The sequence below is a fragment of the Copadichromis virginalis genome, linkage group LG5, assembly GCF_057382275.1.
Source record: "Copadichromis virginalis isolate Kocher_CV1m ecotype Utaka linkage group LG5, C_Virginalis_male_GT1.1, whole genome shotgun sequence".
NCBI classification, from domain to species: domain Eukaryota; kingdom Metazoa; phylum Chordata; class Actinopteri; order Cichliformes; family Cichlidae; genus Copadichromis; species Copadichromis virginalis.
In genome coordinates this window covers 19678238-19697187 of record NC_140622.1, presented here as the reverse complement: position 1 = coordinate 19697187, position 18950 = coordinate 19678238, and the positions used below count along the sequence as shown (strand labels likewise).

General features: G+C 41.0%; 2 protein-coding genes across 2 annotated transcripts; one reads left to right on the top strand and one right to left on the bottom strand.

Annotated features, from left to right (window-relative positions):
- The first annotated feature begins 315 nt into the window (after nt 1-315).
- On the top strand, nt 316-6526 carry sumf1 (sulfatase modifying factor 1). Its single transcript, XM_085456506.1, has 9 exons — nt 316-1002; nt 1613-1786; nt 1893-1967; nt 3078-3160; nt 3318-3440; nt 3754-3868; nt 5119-5232; nt 5325-5384; nt 5949-6526. The coding sequence occupies exons 1-9, from the start codon at nt 712-714 to the stop codon at nt 6048-6050; spliced, it is 1137 nt and encodes a 378-aa protein (XP_085312632.1). The 5' UTR covers nt 316-711; the 3' UTR covers nt 6051-6526.
- Nucleotides 6527-6789: 263 nt separating this feature from the next.
- Nucleotides 6790-17053, bottom strand: LOC146709513 (leucine-rich repeat neuronal protein 1-like). Its single transcript, XM_085456504.1, has 2 exons — nt 16664-17053; nt 6790-9878 (listed from the first exon to the last, which is right to left on the bottom strand). Exon 2 carries the CDS (start codon nt 9673-9675, stop codon nt 7528-7530), a length of 2148 nt encoding a protein of 715 aa, XP_085312630.1. The 5' UTR covers nt 9676-9878; nt 16664-17053; the 3' UTR covers nt 6790-7527.
- Between the last annotated feature and the right edge of the window lie 1897 nt (nt 17054-18950).

The window sequence follows — 18950 nt, the reverse complement described above, 5'->3', positions numbered from 1 at the left end:
TTTTTAATGAATTTTTGAATATGCAACCAGACTGTCACGATGGCTGTATTGGGCTGTTCCATTGTAATTTATGTGCGCGCGTGCGTGTGACTGTTCACGCGCGTGCATGTGTGCGCGAGTGTAGGCTTTCAATCAGGATATAAAGCGAAAAGGCGCTACCGTAAAGACTGGTGTAAAAGCGCAAGGAAATTTATGCGGCGGATAGGAGGCGGCTGGCTTGACCGCGGCTCACAAATGACGGCTCACTTTACCGCAGTGGCTCACTTCCACTTCTTCTTCTCAAGCGGCCGTAGTGTTGATAGCTGGGAAATGATGTCCACGTCGCCCCATCCTACCGCTAAGAAAATCTGAGCTGGGTTATCACTCCTGCTACTGCGCTGCCCAGATTTATACGAAGAAGTCTATTTTTCTGTAAAAAAAAAACAAAACAAAACAGAAAGGTCAAAAATCTGTGTGATTTTGGGCGAATAAGTCATTGAAGTGTATTTCAGATAAGCGATTGTATTAATATCATCATACACCCCCGGATGTAGCTGTATTTGCGAGCCGTGATCAGAATTTGCAGTGTTTTTGTGGATTAACAGAGTTTAGTCCACAGCAAACATTCACTTCGGGAAGGAAAGGGTTACGTTTTGTTACACTGTAGCCAGCTGACTGACCACGTGACTTTACGGAAGCAACAGTGTCAACATCATGCATGGACCCTGAGCTATGCCTTGGAAACAAACCATCAAAATGTTGCGTTATTTCACCTTATTGTTCATATTTGGATGTGTGAGCAAAGTGTTGTGTCTTCAGAGTTCATGTAGCGCAGAACCTCCAGGCCCGGAAAGAGCGGCGGGCTGCGGTTGTGATAAGCTGACTAGAGACGCTCCAACTGTGGATCCCTTGGACGAGGATGAGGGTAAAGCAGCTTCCACAGATCCTGATCTCAAATACTCCAAAGACGCAAATGACAGGACGAATCAGGTGCAGGACAATGAGCGGGAAACACAAAGTCCGGTATGTTGCGACTCCTGTTACAGAAAAAAAAAAAAAAAAAACACCGCTATTTTGTGAGAGTGTGGAGATAAGGTTATGCGTGCAAAATGTCATAAAGTTGTTACCAAAGTCGAATCTGATCGTTCTTGGAACTATTAGGCCTCCTGAGGTTCCCATGCATAAGCAAGGCCTTGTAGCCAATCAGCTGCAACACAGATCTGTCGATTAACACCAAAACCAAGGGTTGCAAAATTGTGTCCACATATGTGCTAATTTTAGTTGTGTGTTTAAATAAACCATAACACCATGTGCTGTAAATATGACTTGAATGCAGAAGCAGGAAGTTTGACAGCCTAGCCTTTGTTTCCTGTAAGTTACCCTCTTAATATTGCACATTTGTGGCACTCTGGTGTCATATTTTTTTTATTTCTACTAGTATTTCTATTATTTATAGGTGGCTAATAACTTAGATTTTTACTAGATATATTATAGATCTTCATTGTTTTATTGTGTTCTTTATTGGTTGTTATGATCTTGTAGCTCATAAGAGTTATTAATCCTGAATCTACATTCCAGTTTCTAGCACAGTTTGTTTGCATATGTAAATAAAAATTGTACTTGTTCCGTGCAGATGGTGCAGATTTCTGGAGGGGAGTTCCTGATGGGAACAGACAACCCAGGCATCCCCCCAGACGGTGAGGGCCCCCAGAGAGTGGTGTATGTGGACTCCTTCAACATAGACATCCATGAAGTCACTAACCAACAGTTTCAGAGCTTCGTCCTTGCGACAGGATATGTGACTGAGGTTTTAAAAAATATTTAAAAAATAAAACAATATTTTTCTGTGAGTGGTTTTCATTATCCTGGTGTTGTTTTTTGCCCATAAAATCTGTGTCTTTTCTGATTTTTAGGCAGAGAAATTTGGAGACTCGTTTGTTTTTGAGGGACTTTTGAGTGAGCCAGTGAAAAGCCAAGTCACTCAAGCAGTAAGTGTACCACTGAGCAGGCGACTTACCTGTGCAGCTCACTTTTTACCTGCTACATCAGTTGTAGCTTTGAAGGAAGACATGTGCAGGCTACATGTCATGCTTTCGATTTCACTGCACAAAACGAGCACACAGTCAAAGATGTGCTCTACATTAGTTTGCACTTATGCAACGATCTAACAAACTATTTATTGCTTACACATAGATATTGGTAGCTTGCAGGACTAGAGGTCCAAGTTCACACACTATGTTTAGTAGACAACAGTAAATATAAAGTGTTGTAATAAATGTAACCTCACAGGCTTTCATGCTGTGTTTAGATGTCTGTAAATGTTTATGTGTAAAAAAGCTTTTTTGTTCATATAAGTACATGTAGCTAAAGTTCCCAAAGGGAGTTTTTCTCTCCCACAAACAACACTGATGCTGAGCTAGGTCAAAGGTTTCATTTGAACCCCATGCTTTTCTCCTTTGAGTTCTCTATATCACATTTTCATCATGCCCACCTTGTGGCTATTTTATATGCCCTCAAACAAAGGTATGAGCAGTCCACCCTTTTTTGAGCCACTTCTCACACTCTAAAATGTCCCAGTCACAAGAAAAGCACGCCAAATTTTCTGTTTTTGGCAGCAAAAGAGGAAACACAGGAGTCTTTATGCATGCTCTGAATCTGAGGACACAGTGGATCGGCCACTTTAATATAATATATCTCACATATTTACATTCAACATTTTAGATATATTAAAAATTAGCAGCACAGCATCAATATTAGCATCATGACAAATGTTGTTCTTGGGAACTGTAAGCTGCTCCAGTCAAATAATATTAAAATAAATAAGGCAGCCTTTGACAGGGATTGCATTTTATAAATGCAGCACAGTATGTTTTATTCATTTAAATAATTACATTTTAGTTTTAACCCAGCACCTTCAGAGAGCACGTTTTTGTCTTTAGCTGGACGTGATGATTTATACTACAACTGTTTAAGAGTGTTGAAAATGGCCTGTTGTTTGAGGAGTTGCACATCAGTGGGCTTTGCAAGAGAAAAACAGAAAAGAAAGTGTGAAAAGCATAATGCGGTCCGTAACAACCGTTACTACCATTTGTTGTTAGGTGGCCGCTGCCCCTTGGTGGCTTCCAGTCAAAGGAGCCTCCTGGAGGCACCCTGAGGGCCCAGACTCCAACATCACAGACAGGTAGAAAAACTCTCTTTTACTAAAAACTTCGTAATGTTTTCAATAATACGCTCCACATTTATATAAAACACCTATCAAGCATCAAACCTTCACTCTTCTTTTATTTATGAAAAGATGATAAGAGCTCGGTAAATTACTTTAAATCTGTGTTTTTTAGGCTCCATCATCCTGTTTTGCATGTCTCGTGGATAGATGCTGTTGCCTACTGCTCCTGGGCTAACAAGAGACTCCCTACAGAAGCAGAGTGGGAGTATGCCTGCAGGGGTGGCCTGAAAGACAGGTAAGATGTTAACTGATGATGATGATGATGATGATGCATCATAATCAGAAAACACATTATTGATCCATGTAGGGAAACTGCTTTGTTACAGTTGCTTAACACACAGTTTATAAGAGGGGGAAATACTAACAAACCTCTAGTCTGAAATGTGCATTCAAAAATGGGAATAATAACAACGTATGACCAAAGTGAGCAGAAGATTCATAAGCACAAATGCAAAAGGAACTTTTCTGTGAAAGATGTTTGAAAATGTGCATTTCCTACATGAAATATGTCTCAGATTACTTTCCTGGTATACCACGCCTACATTTAGACTTTATCCATGGGGAAACAAGTTGAACCCTAAAGGACAACACTTTGCTAACCTCTGGCAGGGAGACTTCCCCACACACAACTCTGGAGAAGATGGGTATAGCAAAACTTCACCGGTAAGAGACACAAGCAAGAATGAAGAAATGCCATAATTATGGGTGTGTTGAGGGATCTCATATTTCAGGTTTAGTCAGAAAAAGTTTGGCCCAGGAAAATACTAGACATAATTACGCATTCCAAAGCTCGATGAAGTCACAAAAGAAGCTTGCAGCCTTGAGAGATTACATAGATTACAAAAAGACAACATAAATCCAGTCTTTCTTCACAGAGGCAACTTCATAGTTCCAATTCTAGTATGAATCCTGAATATCCGATTTCTGTGTGAAATCTTTAAGAGTATACGGTGTTGATGTAAAATGATATTCTAATCTGCATTATGTCACCTTGTTAGGGTAAAAGGCAGTCACTGATGTTGAAGTAATAGGGGAACTTGAGCTCAGTTAAGAAATCCCTTTAGTTGTCCAGCGGGTTTAGAGGTTTGATTTGTGTTTCAACATTCTGCTTTCTGCATTAAGATAACAAAGCTTTTCAGTTTCCATCTACCATGTAAATGCCCAGTCTTTTTTCCAAGAATGTCACTGAACCCATCAAACCTGTAAAGTCAACCCTCAGCTTCACTAACTTGACACTTTTTTTTGTTTACGTAACTTAAAAATCTGTGCATGTGTAAATAAACAATTTTCTGCAGTCATCTTTTTTGCAAGTTATTTTAACAACAATGAACAGTATCTTACTATAAAAGAAAATCTCTGTGTTTGTTCCTTTGTCTACAAACTCCTTCTATACTGGGAGGAGTTAAGCAACCAAAATAAGTTTAAAGATTCTTATCTATATCAGATATTATAGTGTCATCATGTTTTCTAGAAACTACTTGGCAAGGGGCTAAAATGACCCGTTTTATGCATTTAAAACCTATAGCGCCTCATAATAGTATCATATCATTGGTATTTCATGTCTAATTTATGTTCACAAAAGTTGATATAGTTTTTATTATTTATGTATTTATTCATTTTATTTTCTCACTGTGATTAAGGATATCAGTTTGTCAGCAGCACTAACAGGCCAAATAATACTGTAGCATTAGCGTGTTCTAATTACCATAATATACTGTGTGTACCATTGAAAGACACAAATATTCATGCACAATAGTTCTTCAAGCCACAGGGCTTAAATATCCTTTAGATAGATAGATTAGACTACTTTTAGAATTAGTGTAGAATTTAGAAATTAGAAATGATAATATTAACAATAATGTATTTTTAAAAACATTGCAGTAAAGTGACAGTAGTGCCCTTATACCCTACAGGTGATGTCCTTTCCTCCCAATGCTTTTGGTCTGTACGACATGGTGGGGAATGCATGGGAATGGACAGCAGACTGGTGGACTGTGCATCACACCACGGACCCGCAACGCAACCCAGTAATGGCAGATTACATTCAGGCTTTTGTAATTGTCGTGGGTGTTGATTTTTTCTTCTTCTGTAATTATTATCTACCATTGCTCTCTTTCAGACGGGGCCTCCCTCAGGCAAAGATAAAGTGAAGAAGGGAGGGTCATACATGTGCCACAGGGTATGAAAAAAATTATGTTAAACATCCAGTTTTTTAAATCTGAAATTTAAAACGTGGTTAATTATTTATTTGTTTAATATACCAAGGGCCTCACTCACTGGGATTTTGTGGGATTTTTTGGAATAAAGTGATCAGTGAAAGTAAAGCGGTTCTGGCTGTTGGAGAAACCATGTTATTGTTGGAAACACTGAATCCAGACAACTGATATTAGCATTTCTAAGAGGAAGTAGGGTAGCTCTCTGCTCTCTGTTACTCTCCACCTGTGGGATAACAAAGGGATAGATGTATTCATTCTTTCCTTTCTGGTTCATGGGGCTTTTGATGCTAGTGACAGCCTTGTCACATGTTGACTGGCCACAGTTTTCTTCTTGTTTCACATTATAGTTACACATGTGAGGGACCCGAGAGGTCAGTGATTGGAGACTGTGCATAAGCAGGCTTTCTACAAGATTAATATCAGTAGTCTTGACTATCAAACAGTAAAATATCACAAAGCAGTGTCTGTTACTGACATTATTCAGTTCATTCACAGTACATTTCCCCCCCGTTCCCCCCCTTTTTCAGTCTTACTGTTACAGGTATCGCTGTGCAGCAAGAAGCCAAAATACACCGGACAGCTCAGCTTCTAATCTTGGTTTCCGCTGTGTTTCTCAGGAGAAACGATAATCTCACCTGCTTGTCTTAAACACACTTTTACTGAAGCTGCTGCCTAAACCTGTTGTTGACTATGCAGGAAGGACATGCAACCTGTGATCTGTGATCTCATTGCCAAACATCTGAATATGATGGACAGTAAATCTTCTCTACTATGATATATGTTCACAGTATTCTCACTTTTTATAGTTTTTCAGATGTTTTCATAAGAAATGAATGGAAAAGCTTTCTCTGGCCACCTTTGAGCACTGGTGGGAAAAATATTAATAATTCAAGTTACTGTACCTTTCACTGGAACAGATTAGTGTGGGTTTTTTTTTATTGTTGCCATTATCAGCTAAAAGCTGGTTGTGCTGAAAGTAAATCTTAATGTACAGAAAATGACTTTGCTGTAAAATCATTATAGAAACTTGTACTTTTTTTGCTCAAAATCACTGTTTCATATATTTCCATTATAAAGTTGTTGTAATAAAGCAGTATTTCCTCTTTTTTGTATGTTGTATTAGTTATGTACTGAAAGTAAAAGCTTTGATAAACAGCCATATTAAACATGATTAGTTTTAATATGTAGCATCCACCAGAGGGCAGCACACATTCACGTCTATCTGTGGAACTGAGAGCTTACAGTACCATTTATTAAGACATGAGATTCAGAGCCTAAATACAGCATGTGTCATCAACCACTAACACTGTTAATCTAAAGCGAACAGATGCAATTCTAATGCCAAAGAGTCACAGAAAACTCCCAAAGTTCTGTAAAAGAATCAAAATGTTATTTATTTTAACGTGTTTAGTATACATGTTGCATGTGAAAATAATAAACTAAGCAGCCAACAAATGTCTAGCCAAATAAAAGAATGAACAAAAAGTCAAAAGGCTTCTAGTGCACCTTAAGGAAAAAGAAGTCAAAAGGTACTTATCAAACATTTGCATTTCTAGCATTTAACATCACATTTATCTGCAAACTAAAATCCTAATATCTTGCGCTGTAAATGAGAAAGTTCAAAGATATAGTTGATACAACATTACTGCACAATTGCTAACATTCAGTAGACAGTTTAACAAGTCTAAACCCCATTGTCAGCTTCGAAGTTTGTACAAACTCCTTTATCTATCAGTGCGCAACAGATTAACTGTTTTACAAAACCGAGAAAGAAACATTTCTAGTAATGCTGGAAGAAGTTCATCGACCCTGCTGCTGTAGAAGCTTCCCAAAAATAAGTGAGTCAAAAATGTACCACAGAAACAGAGCAGAGCAACTAAGACAACCTGGAGGCTAACTACAGCTGCCATCTTGGAAAGTCCAGAACGTTAGAAAGAATCAAACAAAGGCGATACGCTATACTAATAAAAATCCTGCACTTGATCACTCTGCCTCTTATTAGCAAAGCTGAGAATACAAAAAAATTGCAACTTTAGTCAACTTTTGCCCCAAAATGGCAAAAGTGTGTCGTTGTGCTGCTGGAGACAATAAATCCTCAGTGAATCCTCACCACATGTAATAACTGCGTGTGGTGTCAACAGGAGAGGGTTTTCCCTCTGTGCTCCCATCTTTGTCCTTCTCACCGTCAGCCTCCCATAAGTTAATGAGTGGAGGGTAGAGCTCGTTAAGTGGAATGGAGGATGTCTTCAGCATGTATTTCTTCAAGGAGTGGTGGTAATTTTTCCTCTTCCATCTTCGGGCCATGTAGATGCCCACAGTGGCCAGACTGAGGAAGAGCAACATGGTTGACATGACAGCTAGCACAGCTGCGCTTGGGTGCTGGTCTGTCAGGTCCAGGGCAAAGGTAGCGCTACGTGTTGTCACATTAACGCAAGACTTGTGTGTCTGCAGGTGGATGTTGGAGACAGTGAGGCATACCTCGTACTCGGTGGCAGGTTGAAGGTGCGTGAGGTTGTACTCGTGGACATCTACAGGGACACGGGCTGTGTAGGTGATGTGTGGATTGTCAATCTTCATGGTGGCCGAAGCCCACTTCAGGTTCGAGGACATGACATTAGAGTTGACTTTCCAGGACACCAAGATGGAGTGTGACTCCGTCTGCTTGACATAAATCTTCATCACCTGAGCGCTGTCGAGCAGGGTTCCATTTATGCGGATGGTGGCGACCCGTGTGTCGGCCCCTTCAGTGTTCTGGGCCACGCAGGTGTAACGACCAGAATCTTGCACCTGCACGTGAGAAAGCCGCAGGGTGCCCTCGCTGCTCAAGTGATAGCGCTCTGACACAGTGTCCATTGTGATTTTGTTTCCAAGAGGAGTCACCCAGTATATATCTGGATTTGGTTCAGCCATTGCCCGGCAGTCCAGGCTCACGCTCATGCCCAGCTCTAGATTCAAGTGGCTGGGAAAGGTTTCATGGGATATAAGGGGAAGACACTGCTCCGTTGACTCCAGCAGCCTGAACTCTCTGACTCGTTGACCTCTAAATTCTGGTGGGGAGGTGCACAGCATAGTCAAGGGCTCCATGAAGCGCACCGTGGTCCTGTTAGAACTCATCCACTGTATGACACAATCACACCGCAATGGGTTGCTGTGGAGACTGATCTCCCGCAGATTTGGCAACACATCCACAGTTTGCTTGTAAAGGGCAGTAAGAGCATTATTATTAAGCATCAGACTCTCAAGGGATGGCATATCCCTGAATGCAAACCTGTGGATATAAGACAGCTTCGGGTTGTTGGTTGCCTCTAGTTTAGTCAGTTCTGGGAGGTTGTCCATAGCATAACGGTCAATAGACACTAACTCCATCATGTTGTTGATGCCCAGCTCCTTCAGACGTAGCATGTTTCTGAAGTCTCCTTCTTGAATTTTCTGGACTGGATTCTTGTTTAAATCCAAGAACTTGAGATTGGGAACTTTCTGAAGGGCCAGTTGGGGGATACTGACCAATTTGTTGTCATAGAAAGAAATGCTCTCCAAATTATCTAAACCTACAAATGCATCGGGTGGAACATCAGTGAGATCCATTCCAGCCAGAACCAGACTTCTCAGCCTTACTAGGGGCTTGAAGTTCATGTCTAGGAGGCCAATAACTGGATTCTCCCCAATCATGAGAATCTCAAGATTGGGTGTTTCTTCAAACCAGCGGCTATCTATGACATGGAGCCTGTTGGAGTTAAGGTGGAGGCGCAGCAGACTGTGCAGTCCTGCAAATGCTCGAGGGGAGATGGAGCTTATCTGGTTGTGGTTGATGTAGAGCTCCTGAAGGTTGGAGAGGTTTTGCAGGCAGTGGTCTGGCAGCTGCGTGATCTGGTTCTCCTCTAGATGCAGGGTGGTCAGGTGGTTCATGCTTGTGAGGCCGACAGCTTCCACAGTGCTAAAGTTGTTTTGGGATAAATCTAGCTCCGTCAAGTTAAACAGTACCTCCAGCTCTCCGCTGGTACGAGAGATGGCGTTGCTTTGGAGCAGTAACACTTGGGTATCCACTGACAGGTTGGTAGGGATGTGTGTTAGCCTTAAATCATTGCAATCCACTGTAGTTGCCTCCTTGTAGGTTGACTGAGGGGTGAACCAAGGGCGGATCTCGCAAACACACAAATGAGGGCAATCTTTGCCGTGTGCCGGTGACAGAAAGCAAAGAAGCAATCCTATGCACAACCAGATTAGAGGAGGCCAAGGCTGACAGCTGAGCGCCATGTTGTCTCCTCTCCCTGCTCACAAAAGGCTTAAATGAGAGGCAGCGTTTGGGAGGAGGATATAAGGGTACGGTTAATAAGCATTAGTCTCCTTTGTAGCTAGCTGCTGTAGGTTGAGAATAGTGATTTCTAACCAAGAGGACGGAGTTTGCAAAAGACAGGCAGGACAGGCATTAGATCCAAACTTCAACTTGAGGTTTTGACCTGAAAAAGAAAAAGAGTAAAGCAGCTGTTAAGGGATATAAGTAACTGGGGGGGAAAATTGAAAAACGGCATAACAGAATGAAGTGAGAAAGTAATGAGTTCATTATTAATTTCAAGATGATGGAAAAAAATGAGACACGTCACATTTCCATACCAGCACCTCACAGATGTTTAGGGATATTTAAAATGATGTGTCTAACAGGGCAGAAAGAATCTGTCAAATTCATGTGGTTCCCCTTGAGTCACATAGGAATTTATCATCATTTTAAATTGTAGCTCACACATCCAGACATAACTGATAATAAGCAGAAGTGTGTTTAATTCATTTGAGATCTTGAAATGAACTTCAGCTGAAACAAGTCATCCCAAAGGACTGCTTGAAATTTGCTCTTGAGCGAGGCACTCTTTATTTACATGTAAAGCTTTAGTGTTACAGCAATGAAATCACAAGGCATTGCAACGTATTTAAAATCTTGCTCCTCCTTCACTAAAACTGCCATTTTACCCAAGCAGGTTAACTAACAGGGAGAAAGAGGCAACATTTTTAGACTGAGCACTACACTTTTCAGCACGTAGGATGATAGGTTTGTTTTTGCCTGTGCCTCCTTGATGTATCTGTCTCCTTGGAGATTATGAAAATGTTTTCTCTCGCTCTCTCTCTGGTTTGGTTAGATTATCTGCATACCAGCTTAGTTTCAGTTATCCTCTTCAACGAGCGAGCAGGGTGGGAGCAGCCGGCAACTCTGGCTGTGAGCCCATTACACAACAGGCTTAATATACTGGGAGTGAGTGCTCTTCACTGTTAATCACTCACTGCTTATGATAAAGACCCATGGTAGGCAGTCACAAAAAAAGTTTGAGCTGTGGGCCCGCTGTATAACTGTGCACGTCCAGGTTTGTTGAGATTAAGATGAGCTGACTGTCATCCTGAGCCACCAGCGCATTTTTAAGATTTTATGCTTTTTTGCTTTTGTTCTACAGTCTGATGTCACCCAGTCTGACAAATATTACTAAGAATGACCGGCACAGACAAGCAATATGAGTGTTGAGAATGAGGAACTGCTGTCAGTTTCTTTGAACAAATAAAAAGAATTCCTCTATACTGTTACAAACTAGAAAAATAACATTCTTCTTTTAGCTAGTTTTGCACGTGCAGACACGGTATCTTGTCTGTATGTGAGGTTGTGTTTGTGTCTATGTGTCGGTACGCATCCTAAACAACTGAAAGGAAATCTCCATTTATTCCTATAATAGAAGACAGAGAAATGGGAAAGCAAAAGAGGCTCTTGGCTTTCTTTCACTAAAACAAACAACTGCAGTTTCAGCTTCCAGTGTGACTAACACTAACGCTTGTTTTGATCCTCACATACTGAGGTTGAGTTTGTGCATGCGTGTGCGTGTGTGTGTGTGTGTGTGTGTGTGCGAGATGGGTAACATTTATTTCAGATCGTAAGTAGCAGGTTCCTCAGATATTAACATAAAATAGATACAGATTGTTTTCCCTCACCTTTCATATGGTGTCTGTTCACGCTTTGCGATGTGTTGACAGATTCTCGCTGTTTTTCCCTTAACATCGCATACACCATAATGTAAAAACTGCTTGACAGATACAGAATAAAAGCCTGTGCCATGTCGAGAAATAAGTTGTTTCTAGAAATTGAAATGCAGCAGAGGAGAGGAACTGCACATACAAAAAAAAGGCAAATTCAGTCAAATAGAGGAAATATACCACAGAAAGTTTAAGCATTAAAGCTTCAGCGCTCACCCCAGTTTCTCAAAAGAATTCATATGCTACCTTGGATCAGGTGGCTGATCTCTGCAGTGACCTGGTCACACACTATCCGATCTAATGATTCTCTCAGTGTGACTAAAGTGAGGCAGCAGGAACGTGTGCCTACTATTCATAGATCCTGATTAGAAAACTCTGAACATGTGGCTTCTCCTTCTGCTTTTAATCATCCATCATTTAAATAATCCAGTCATATGTTCTTCATTTTAATTACTTGCCTATAAATATATGTAGAAATCTCCTCGATAACACATTTATCTGTCCTCTCTCTCTTGCTCCATGTGTTGCGTTGCTCGGGTATTAAATTGGAGAAGACAGGAGGAGTGATGTTTGTTTTCATGCTGAGGCCATAAAACTCAGACACCTGCCACTAGGTTTCTGGCAGCCTGGCAACACTGTGGGAGTCAGCATCCGGTCCCCACCTATGTCTTGCTGTGTGTACGTGTTGACCTTATTGACCCTGGGAAGTTTTGTTGGGCACATATGCTCTTTTTCACTGGTAGTTTGCTTCATAATGATTGCAGTACACAAATTTACACGTACACTCTCTCCGCTCAACCCACACACACACGTATTGTTGGCCACGGACCAGTTCTGCTGAAGTGATTGGAATGGCTTCCCACCTGTTCATAACATCGAGCCTTTGCTGGTCCAGTGCTAAGCCATGCAGCCTGCTGCTCTGACCCCCTGCTCACTGCTACTCTTACTAACGTGTTTGAAGGATAACTTTAATCTATGTCCATCGCTTTTTTTGCATACATTGTGTCAGAGTGTTATGGCCTTTAATGCACATTCTTACAGTTTTCTACACAGCTTGTGTGTTCTGTGCAGTCTTATAGACTGCTTCTGTAACTGAGAAGCTCCACGTACAACTTCCTCATGATAACTATATATTCTGTAGTGGGCAACACACTTCAGTCTCACAATTTAAACTGCAACAGAGGACTTGTAAAGTCCTACCAGATCATATCAACAAGAGGGTGGGTGGTGGACAACTTTATGAACTGTTTTCACTGCTCTCAGGGATGCAGCAGAGATTCGGTTTGAGATATAATATAATACACTCACTGCCACAGCAGGGCTGCACCTCTTGGGTACGAGCACCTTTATGCTGAAAATCTATTGCTAATCACTCGGCTGTGGCAGCAGAGAGCACAGATATTGTATGAAACATATTTCTTCTTACATTTGGATCTACACTTTCACACAAAATACATTTTTCGTCCCATCGCAACACATCCCCCGACACATACCCGTCCTTGCCTATTCTTATTTGACTTGCTGATTTTTACATGCATGCATACTCAGAACACTAGAAGGAGGAAGAAAAATCCTTCAGTAGCTCGGCATTATCCAGCTGACTGTCTAAACTGAAGGCTCAAGCTGAGGGATTTACTCTCACAGCACACCCAGTAGTTATGAGGTTTTAATCCAAGTTCACATTATGTATATAAAATGCGTCAACAACCATCTACAATTGCTGCACGGAATCTACAATTGGTCTGCACTTGGTTCAGCTGAACCTTCAGAGGTTCATTGGCCCTGAGAGTCCGAAGCATGACAGCAGGATGTAATTGCGGAACATAACGAAGTTTGTCTGTTCTATGTTAAGGCTCCATAAATCTATTTATAAGACATTTTCTTTGGACAATACAAGTGGCGAGATAATGAGAGCCCCTGAAGGAAAACAAACCTGCAATCAGATGCAAGATCATTTCTCTTTAGATCTGCGGCGTGCAAGTCTTTATGGGTGCACCTGGCAGTCGTTGTTTTCAATCACAGACATTAAAGAGGTGATTTGAAAACACTTTGATTGAATAAAAATCATGACACTTGTGTTGTTTTATGAGTAATTTCAGTTCATTTGATTTTACGCCCTTCTAAGAATTGCCGCTAATATTATATTTCACCATATGCCCCTGGCACAGCCAGGAGGGACCTCACTTGATAGCGCACCACATCATTTTTCACAGGAGGCAATTCTTTCACCCATCTGTTTCTGGGGCCCGTTTCACTGGGTGCAAAATGTGAGCAGTGTTTCTGTATCAGCAGCCACACAACAGGCTCACAGACATGCCATCACCATGGCAACGGCTATGCCACCGGCATTTGTTCCATAACCAAAGATATGAGAAGACAGCTATTAGTGCCATCAGGCAGCGAATGAAATATGCCAGTAAAAACTTGGGCTGGTGCAATAGAAACCCACTGGTATGATTAAACAGCCAACCATATGTGCAAGGAAAACACTGCCCTCGCAGAGGAACCAATAAATAAAACTATACTTTGCACATGCATCACCATACGCTATATTATAATAAGACACTTATTCATTTACTAATGCTTCGAGTTTGCCATGACAAACAGCATCAATCCAGAGCTGTAATGTGGCACTGAAACCTAAGCAATGCCGCCTGATGTTTTCTTCATGTCCTCACTGTGCTGGCCTGCCTGAGAGACATCCTGTTTCTGCTCCATTAGTATGCAAGTGTCTCACTTCACATCACAGAGGGCTTTGGTGCAGCTGCTGATTGCAGAGGTGTAGCTGAGAGGGATGCATGTCCAACCAGTCAGGAAAAAGACAGAGCGCAAAGAGAGAGAAGGTGGAGAGCTCGAAGACTACAGGAGGAGCTGAAAACGCCACAGGACTCAAGGAGCAATGACAAAATCGAATAGTATGTATGGAATCACGGAAAAGTACGCTGCATGATTTCTTCAGAATCCACTGAAGGTTAAAAGTCGCAGAGCAGCAAATTGTCTCTGTATTTCCATTTACCGCAAATCCATACAGGAGGCTTATTTCCCTGTGGAACAGAGATGGATCTTGACACAATTTTTCTTCTTTGGCTTTATTTTTTTTTCTGTCCCTTTTTTTTGTCCACACTCTCCCTCTCCACCTCAGCTCTCCTTAAAGTTGCAGCGTGTGTGAAAAGCCAATATGTTGTCATTGGAGTATCGATTAATCATAGTGACATGCCAAGGTCTCTAATCTCTGGGGAATCCCTATTTGGAAAGACTCAGAGGTCAAGGGAAATTAACTTTCTCTGTTTAAATTGACCTACTGCACAGAGCAAAGAAATCGTGCCAATATTAATTCTTTTGAGTGGAATTTTAGGAAATGTGCTTCTTTATTATGTGTGAGTTTACATGTGGGAAGGGACAGTGAAGACTGCATGTGTACAATAAAAATGTTGTGAATGAATGTGGTTTGCATCGAATGGACAATAAGTCTTCACAAACTTAGTTCATTTACTATTTCTTATTTTTACCTACATTTTCAGTGTTTTAGTTTGTTTTTAATGACATACTTAATCTTTAAATTGACCGAGCATCATATTTTATTTTAAAAAGGCTTTTTAAAGTACTATGTAGAGTGTGAAAAAACATATACTGATAATGAAATAAAATAAAAACACTCATTCAGTCACAACAAAACGACAAGACCTTTAATGGCTCATTGCGTTCCCATGTTTGAATTCACATCACACTCTCAAAGGAATAAGGTCAAGCTGTTGACACCCGCAACTCCCCTCCACCACTGTGGGAACTGCAGCTCCAGAACATGCTGCAGCGGTAGCCCTATGGCGCACAATGGCGCACAGACACACCAAGTCGTGTCTTTGTGTCGGTATTTTCTCACACTCCCTGTTACCAGCTGAGGAGATACGTCACTGTGCATTGTTGATGCTAAGATTCGGGGGGGGGGGTCCACAGCTTTCATATCACTGGCTCGTTGGGCGACTACACAAAGTTGTGTGCTTGCATTTGCTGGAAGATTGGCAGTGTGCAAATCATGCACAATCTTTTTGTCTGTGTAAACAAGATGACAAAACTCAACCAGACGTTTGTAATAAACAGTTATGATCCTCAACCCTTGGTGCCGCATTAGTGACCTCAGTAACAGGTGCTCTGTAGTGCAGCAGCTGAAACAACAGAGCCAACTTGACAAAGGTGACCTGAACAATGCAGACCCCCCCCGCTTTCTTTTTAGTAGAAGCACAGGGTTGTCTGTCTCCTTTCCTCTCCTTGTCATAATTTCACACACTTCCTAAGGATTCATTTCCTCACCCTTATTTGGCATGCACATATATAAATATGTGTGTGTGTACATATATATATATATATATATATATATATATATATATATATATATATATATATATATATATGTGTGTGTGTGTGTGTGTGTGTGTGTGTGTGTGTGTGTGTGTGTGTGTGTGTGTGTGTGTGTGGAGAGAGAGGTGAATACTACTCAGCTGCCCCAGTGCACTCTGCACTGCACCGGGTAAGTATGTGTAAATGTTAAATGTTACACTACATTGTTAGTTCAACCAACTACAGTGGAAAGTCTGCAATACTGCGCGTTTAACAACATCCATGTAGAGATGTATTTAGATCTTTTATGGAGAAAACTATAACAATTAAAACAGAAATAATTTCACTTAAAGCCATTTTTAACACCAGGTTTGGTTCATGTTTTCTTTGTTTTCCTGCGTCCTAACGTCACACATTGATGATTGTCTAGACTTGGAACGGCTCATAATGAAGATATGCCCTGTAGAGACTGACTGCAGAGCGCAATCTCCTCGAAAAATCACAGCAAAAAAAGCATTTTATTGATAAGACTGACTGAGCACACACCGCAGAATGATAACGTCCAAACATCGATAAACCTTAATATTATTATTATTTTATTTATTTTTTTAATATTACTATTATTGAATAATCTATATTTCCGTTTGTTCGGGCAATCAAATCAGTCTTGTCTCTTAACGAGAATCCATTATTGTCACATTGGATCTTTGTTGAACAGTGCAGCTCTCAAATCTTTTTAAGAACTGCAAAATGATGACTTCATCTGTATCGTTCTGAAACGGATTAAAATATTAATGCCGTCATACAAGTCAGAAATTAAGAAAATCGCCCGAGCTGTTCTATGGGCATGCACCGAAAAACATCAGCACATGCATAAAATAAACAGGCGTTTTGCTCTCACCTACGAAGCGCCGAATCCTCCGTACCAAAGAATGCTGCAGGCTACTGTATGTGACCCATGCAGCATCCGCCACTCCAGGAAGGTGACTGAGCGACGCAAACTATGTTTTCGAATACAGATGTGAACCCGAACGAAGAGATTTTGTAGCAAAGCACCCCGTACCCCGGCTTTTCGCTCCCCTTCTACTCCAACTGGTGTTTGAGACACGGCGACAGGCGATACTTCAGCAGTGAAAAGCAGCAGCGCGCAGCTTCCAGAGAGCAGCTGCCCTGTACAGGTCAGCTGGACAGAAAAGCCTCTGACACCGACTCTGGTGCCCAAACAAGCAGCCTCACCATCTGTTCTGTCATCACAACCATGGGAACGAAAATCCCACCCTACCGGCCGTAAACTGCGATGCGCGGATTATGTTGTGATTGAACCTCAGGCTGAGGAAACAATGACATGTGACTACACTGAGACTATTTCGATGTTTTCTTTTTAGATTATTAGTGTTATTGTTGAGCGCTTAAACATTGTGCGTATTTTCACTCTTCGGGTAAACCTTACTGAAAAGTAGTTATCACCAGTGAAAAAAATGTGTGAACGTGTTTGGTAGAAAATCTTTTGTCTGCCACGAGCTCGGAGTTAATAATTCATAATAATTATGAATTGAAATGGACATTAAAGTGGATCTAGTCACCCCACTTCTTCCCCCATTTCCCTAGCTCTCTCTTCCATGTGCATGCGCGCGCGCACACATACACATGCACAGACTCGGAAGTTTAATGACTAACATTGAATTCCTGGACTTTTACCATCTTTACACACTGGACCTTACCCAATGGTTTCTCAAGACTAACTGGTGGAACATAGAGTCGCTGCAGGCATGGATGACCTGGAGAAAAACATGAAGAGAAGCTAGGTTCAGTGATATAATGATAATGTAATTTTTTATTATAATTGAATTGTTAATGATTTTTGGCTGCTGGGTGTGAACTTTGTGGCTTGTGGAGCTTCTGAAGTTTAAGAATCACTCAACTTGAACATTACCAGAACCCTTTGACCAGATCTTCAGCATTAAATTAAACTGTTTACGTCATAGGGATTTTCTTTTATCCACATACGGAAGGCGAGTCCCCACACTGACGTGGAAACAGATTTAGGCATAAGGCAAGTAATACGCAAACTCTTCACACAAACACAGGAGTCCATTTTGGGAATTTAAGAAAGATACATATTTCCTACACAACTGTCACTTCTTTGGATTCATTCTTGCTCCTCCGCCGCCTCCTCCTCCTCCCTCCTTTTCTTGCGGGAGCCGTGAAAATGACACTGTTTCATCACTTTCTGTTTGAGCTGCAAGTCTGGGCACTGCCTGTCAGGTACTTCATCCAAACTACAGCTACGGAGAACAGATGTTATCATCAATGTGTGCAAGAATGTGTGCAAGGATGTCACGTGCAGGGTTTGCTCTTTTACAAAAGAATTAAGGAGATAATTGCAGATATATGTATATACATTGTCAGCACAAAGACACTTTTGCCATTTTATTGGTTTTTATCAAAGCTTTTATAGATTCTCCATTCCACATTAGTAGACCAAGTTTGGATTTGTGTACCACTGATGAAATACTGCAGTGTTCAACCATTTCACATGGTTATGATGGACTGTTGATAGAAAGACGCAAACAGTTAAAAGGATTATGAACTGTTGACCCCAGGAAACAGATGACTCTTCAGATACATACATTCGTTTAATACTGAGCAGACCCCAAAGAAAACCTCAGTGGTAGTGGAAGTTAATATGATGGCGTCCTTCTTGTGACATCCACATAGTAGGCATTTTAGGTTATTCTTTTTGTTTTGTTGTTGGAATCTTGAATCTTTTTTGAAGAGAAAGGACCAGTCCATTCACCATTTCGATTTGTCACCCCCTAACCCTTTAAATCAGAGGGTTCTGAACATTCTCCTCAGACCCCCTCACATTGTAGTGGAGCCCTTTTTGAGTTGCATCCATCAACAAAAAAAAGGTTTATGCATTTCACTTTGTTGATGGAAACCCAACAGACTAACTCCTGTTCTGCACAGGATACAATATAATATTCTATATGTCAACATCCTGATGTCAGTAAACTAAAGGTGAGAAAGTGCATCAGGAGATTTTTTTTTTTTTTTTTTACCACCATGATCTCGAGAATTAGGCAGCATTAAGTAAGAAATTAACCTTATTTTCTTTCACTTCTGTAGGCTAGCAGTCAGTTTTCCTGCAGAAGTAAACATAAAATGAATGAATTCAATTATAGGTC

Coding starts and splice junctions, on each gene's coding strand:
- LOC146709513 (XM_085456504.1), bottom strand. CDS start 9,675: ATGGCGCTCAGCTGTCAGCCTTGGCCTCCTCTAATCTGGTTGTGCATA.
- sumf1 (XM_085456506.1), top strand. CDS start 712: ATGCCTTGGAAACAAACCATCAAAATGTTGCGTTATTTCACCTTATTG. Junction 1,787..1,892: donor CGACAGGATATGTGACTGAG/GTTTTAAAAAAT, acceptor TCTGATTTTTAG/GCAGAGAAATTTGGAGACTC. Junction 3,869..5,118: donor GGTATAGCAAAACTTCACCG/GTAAGAGACACA, acceptor TATACCCTACAG/GTGATGTCCTTTCCTCCCAA.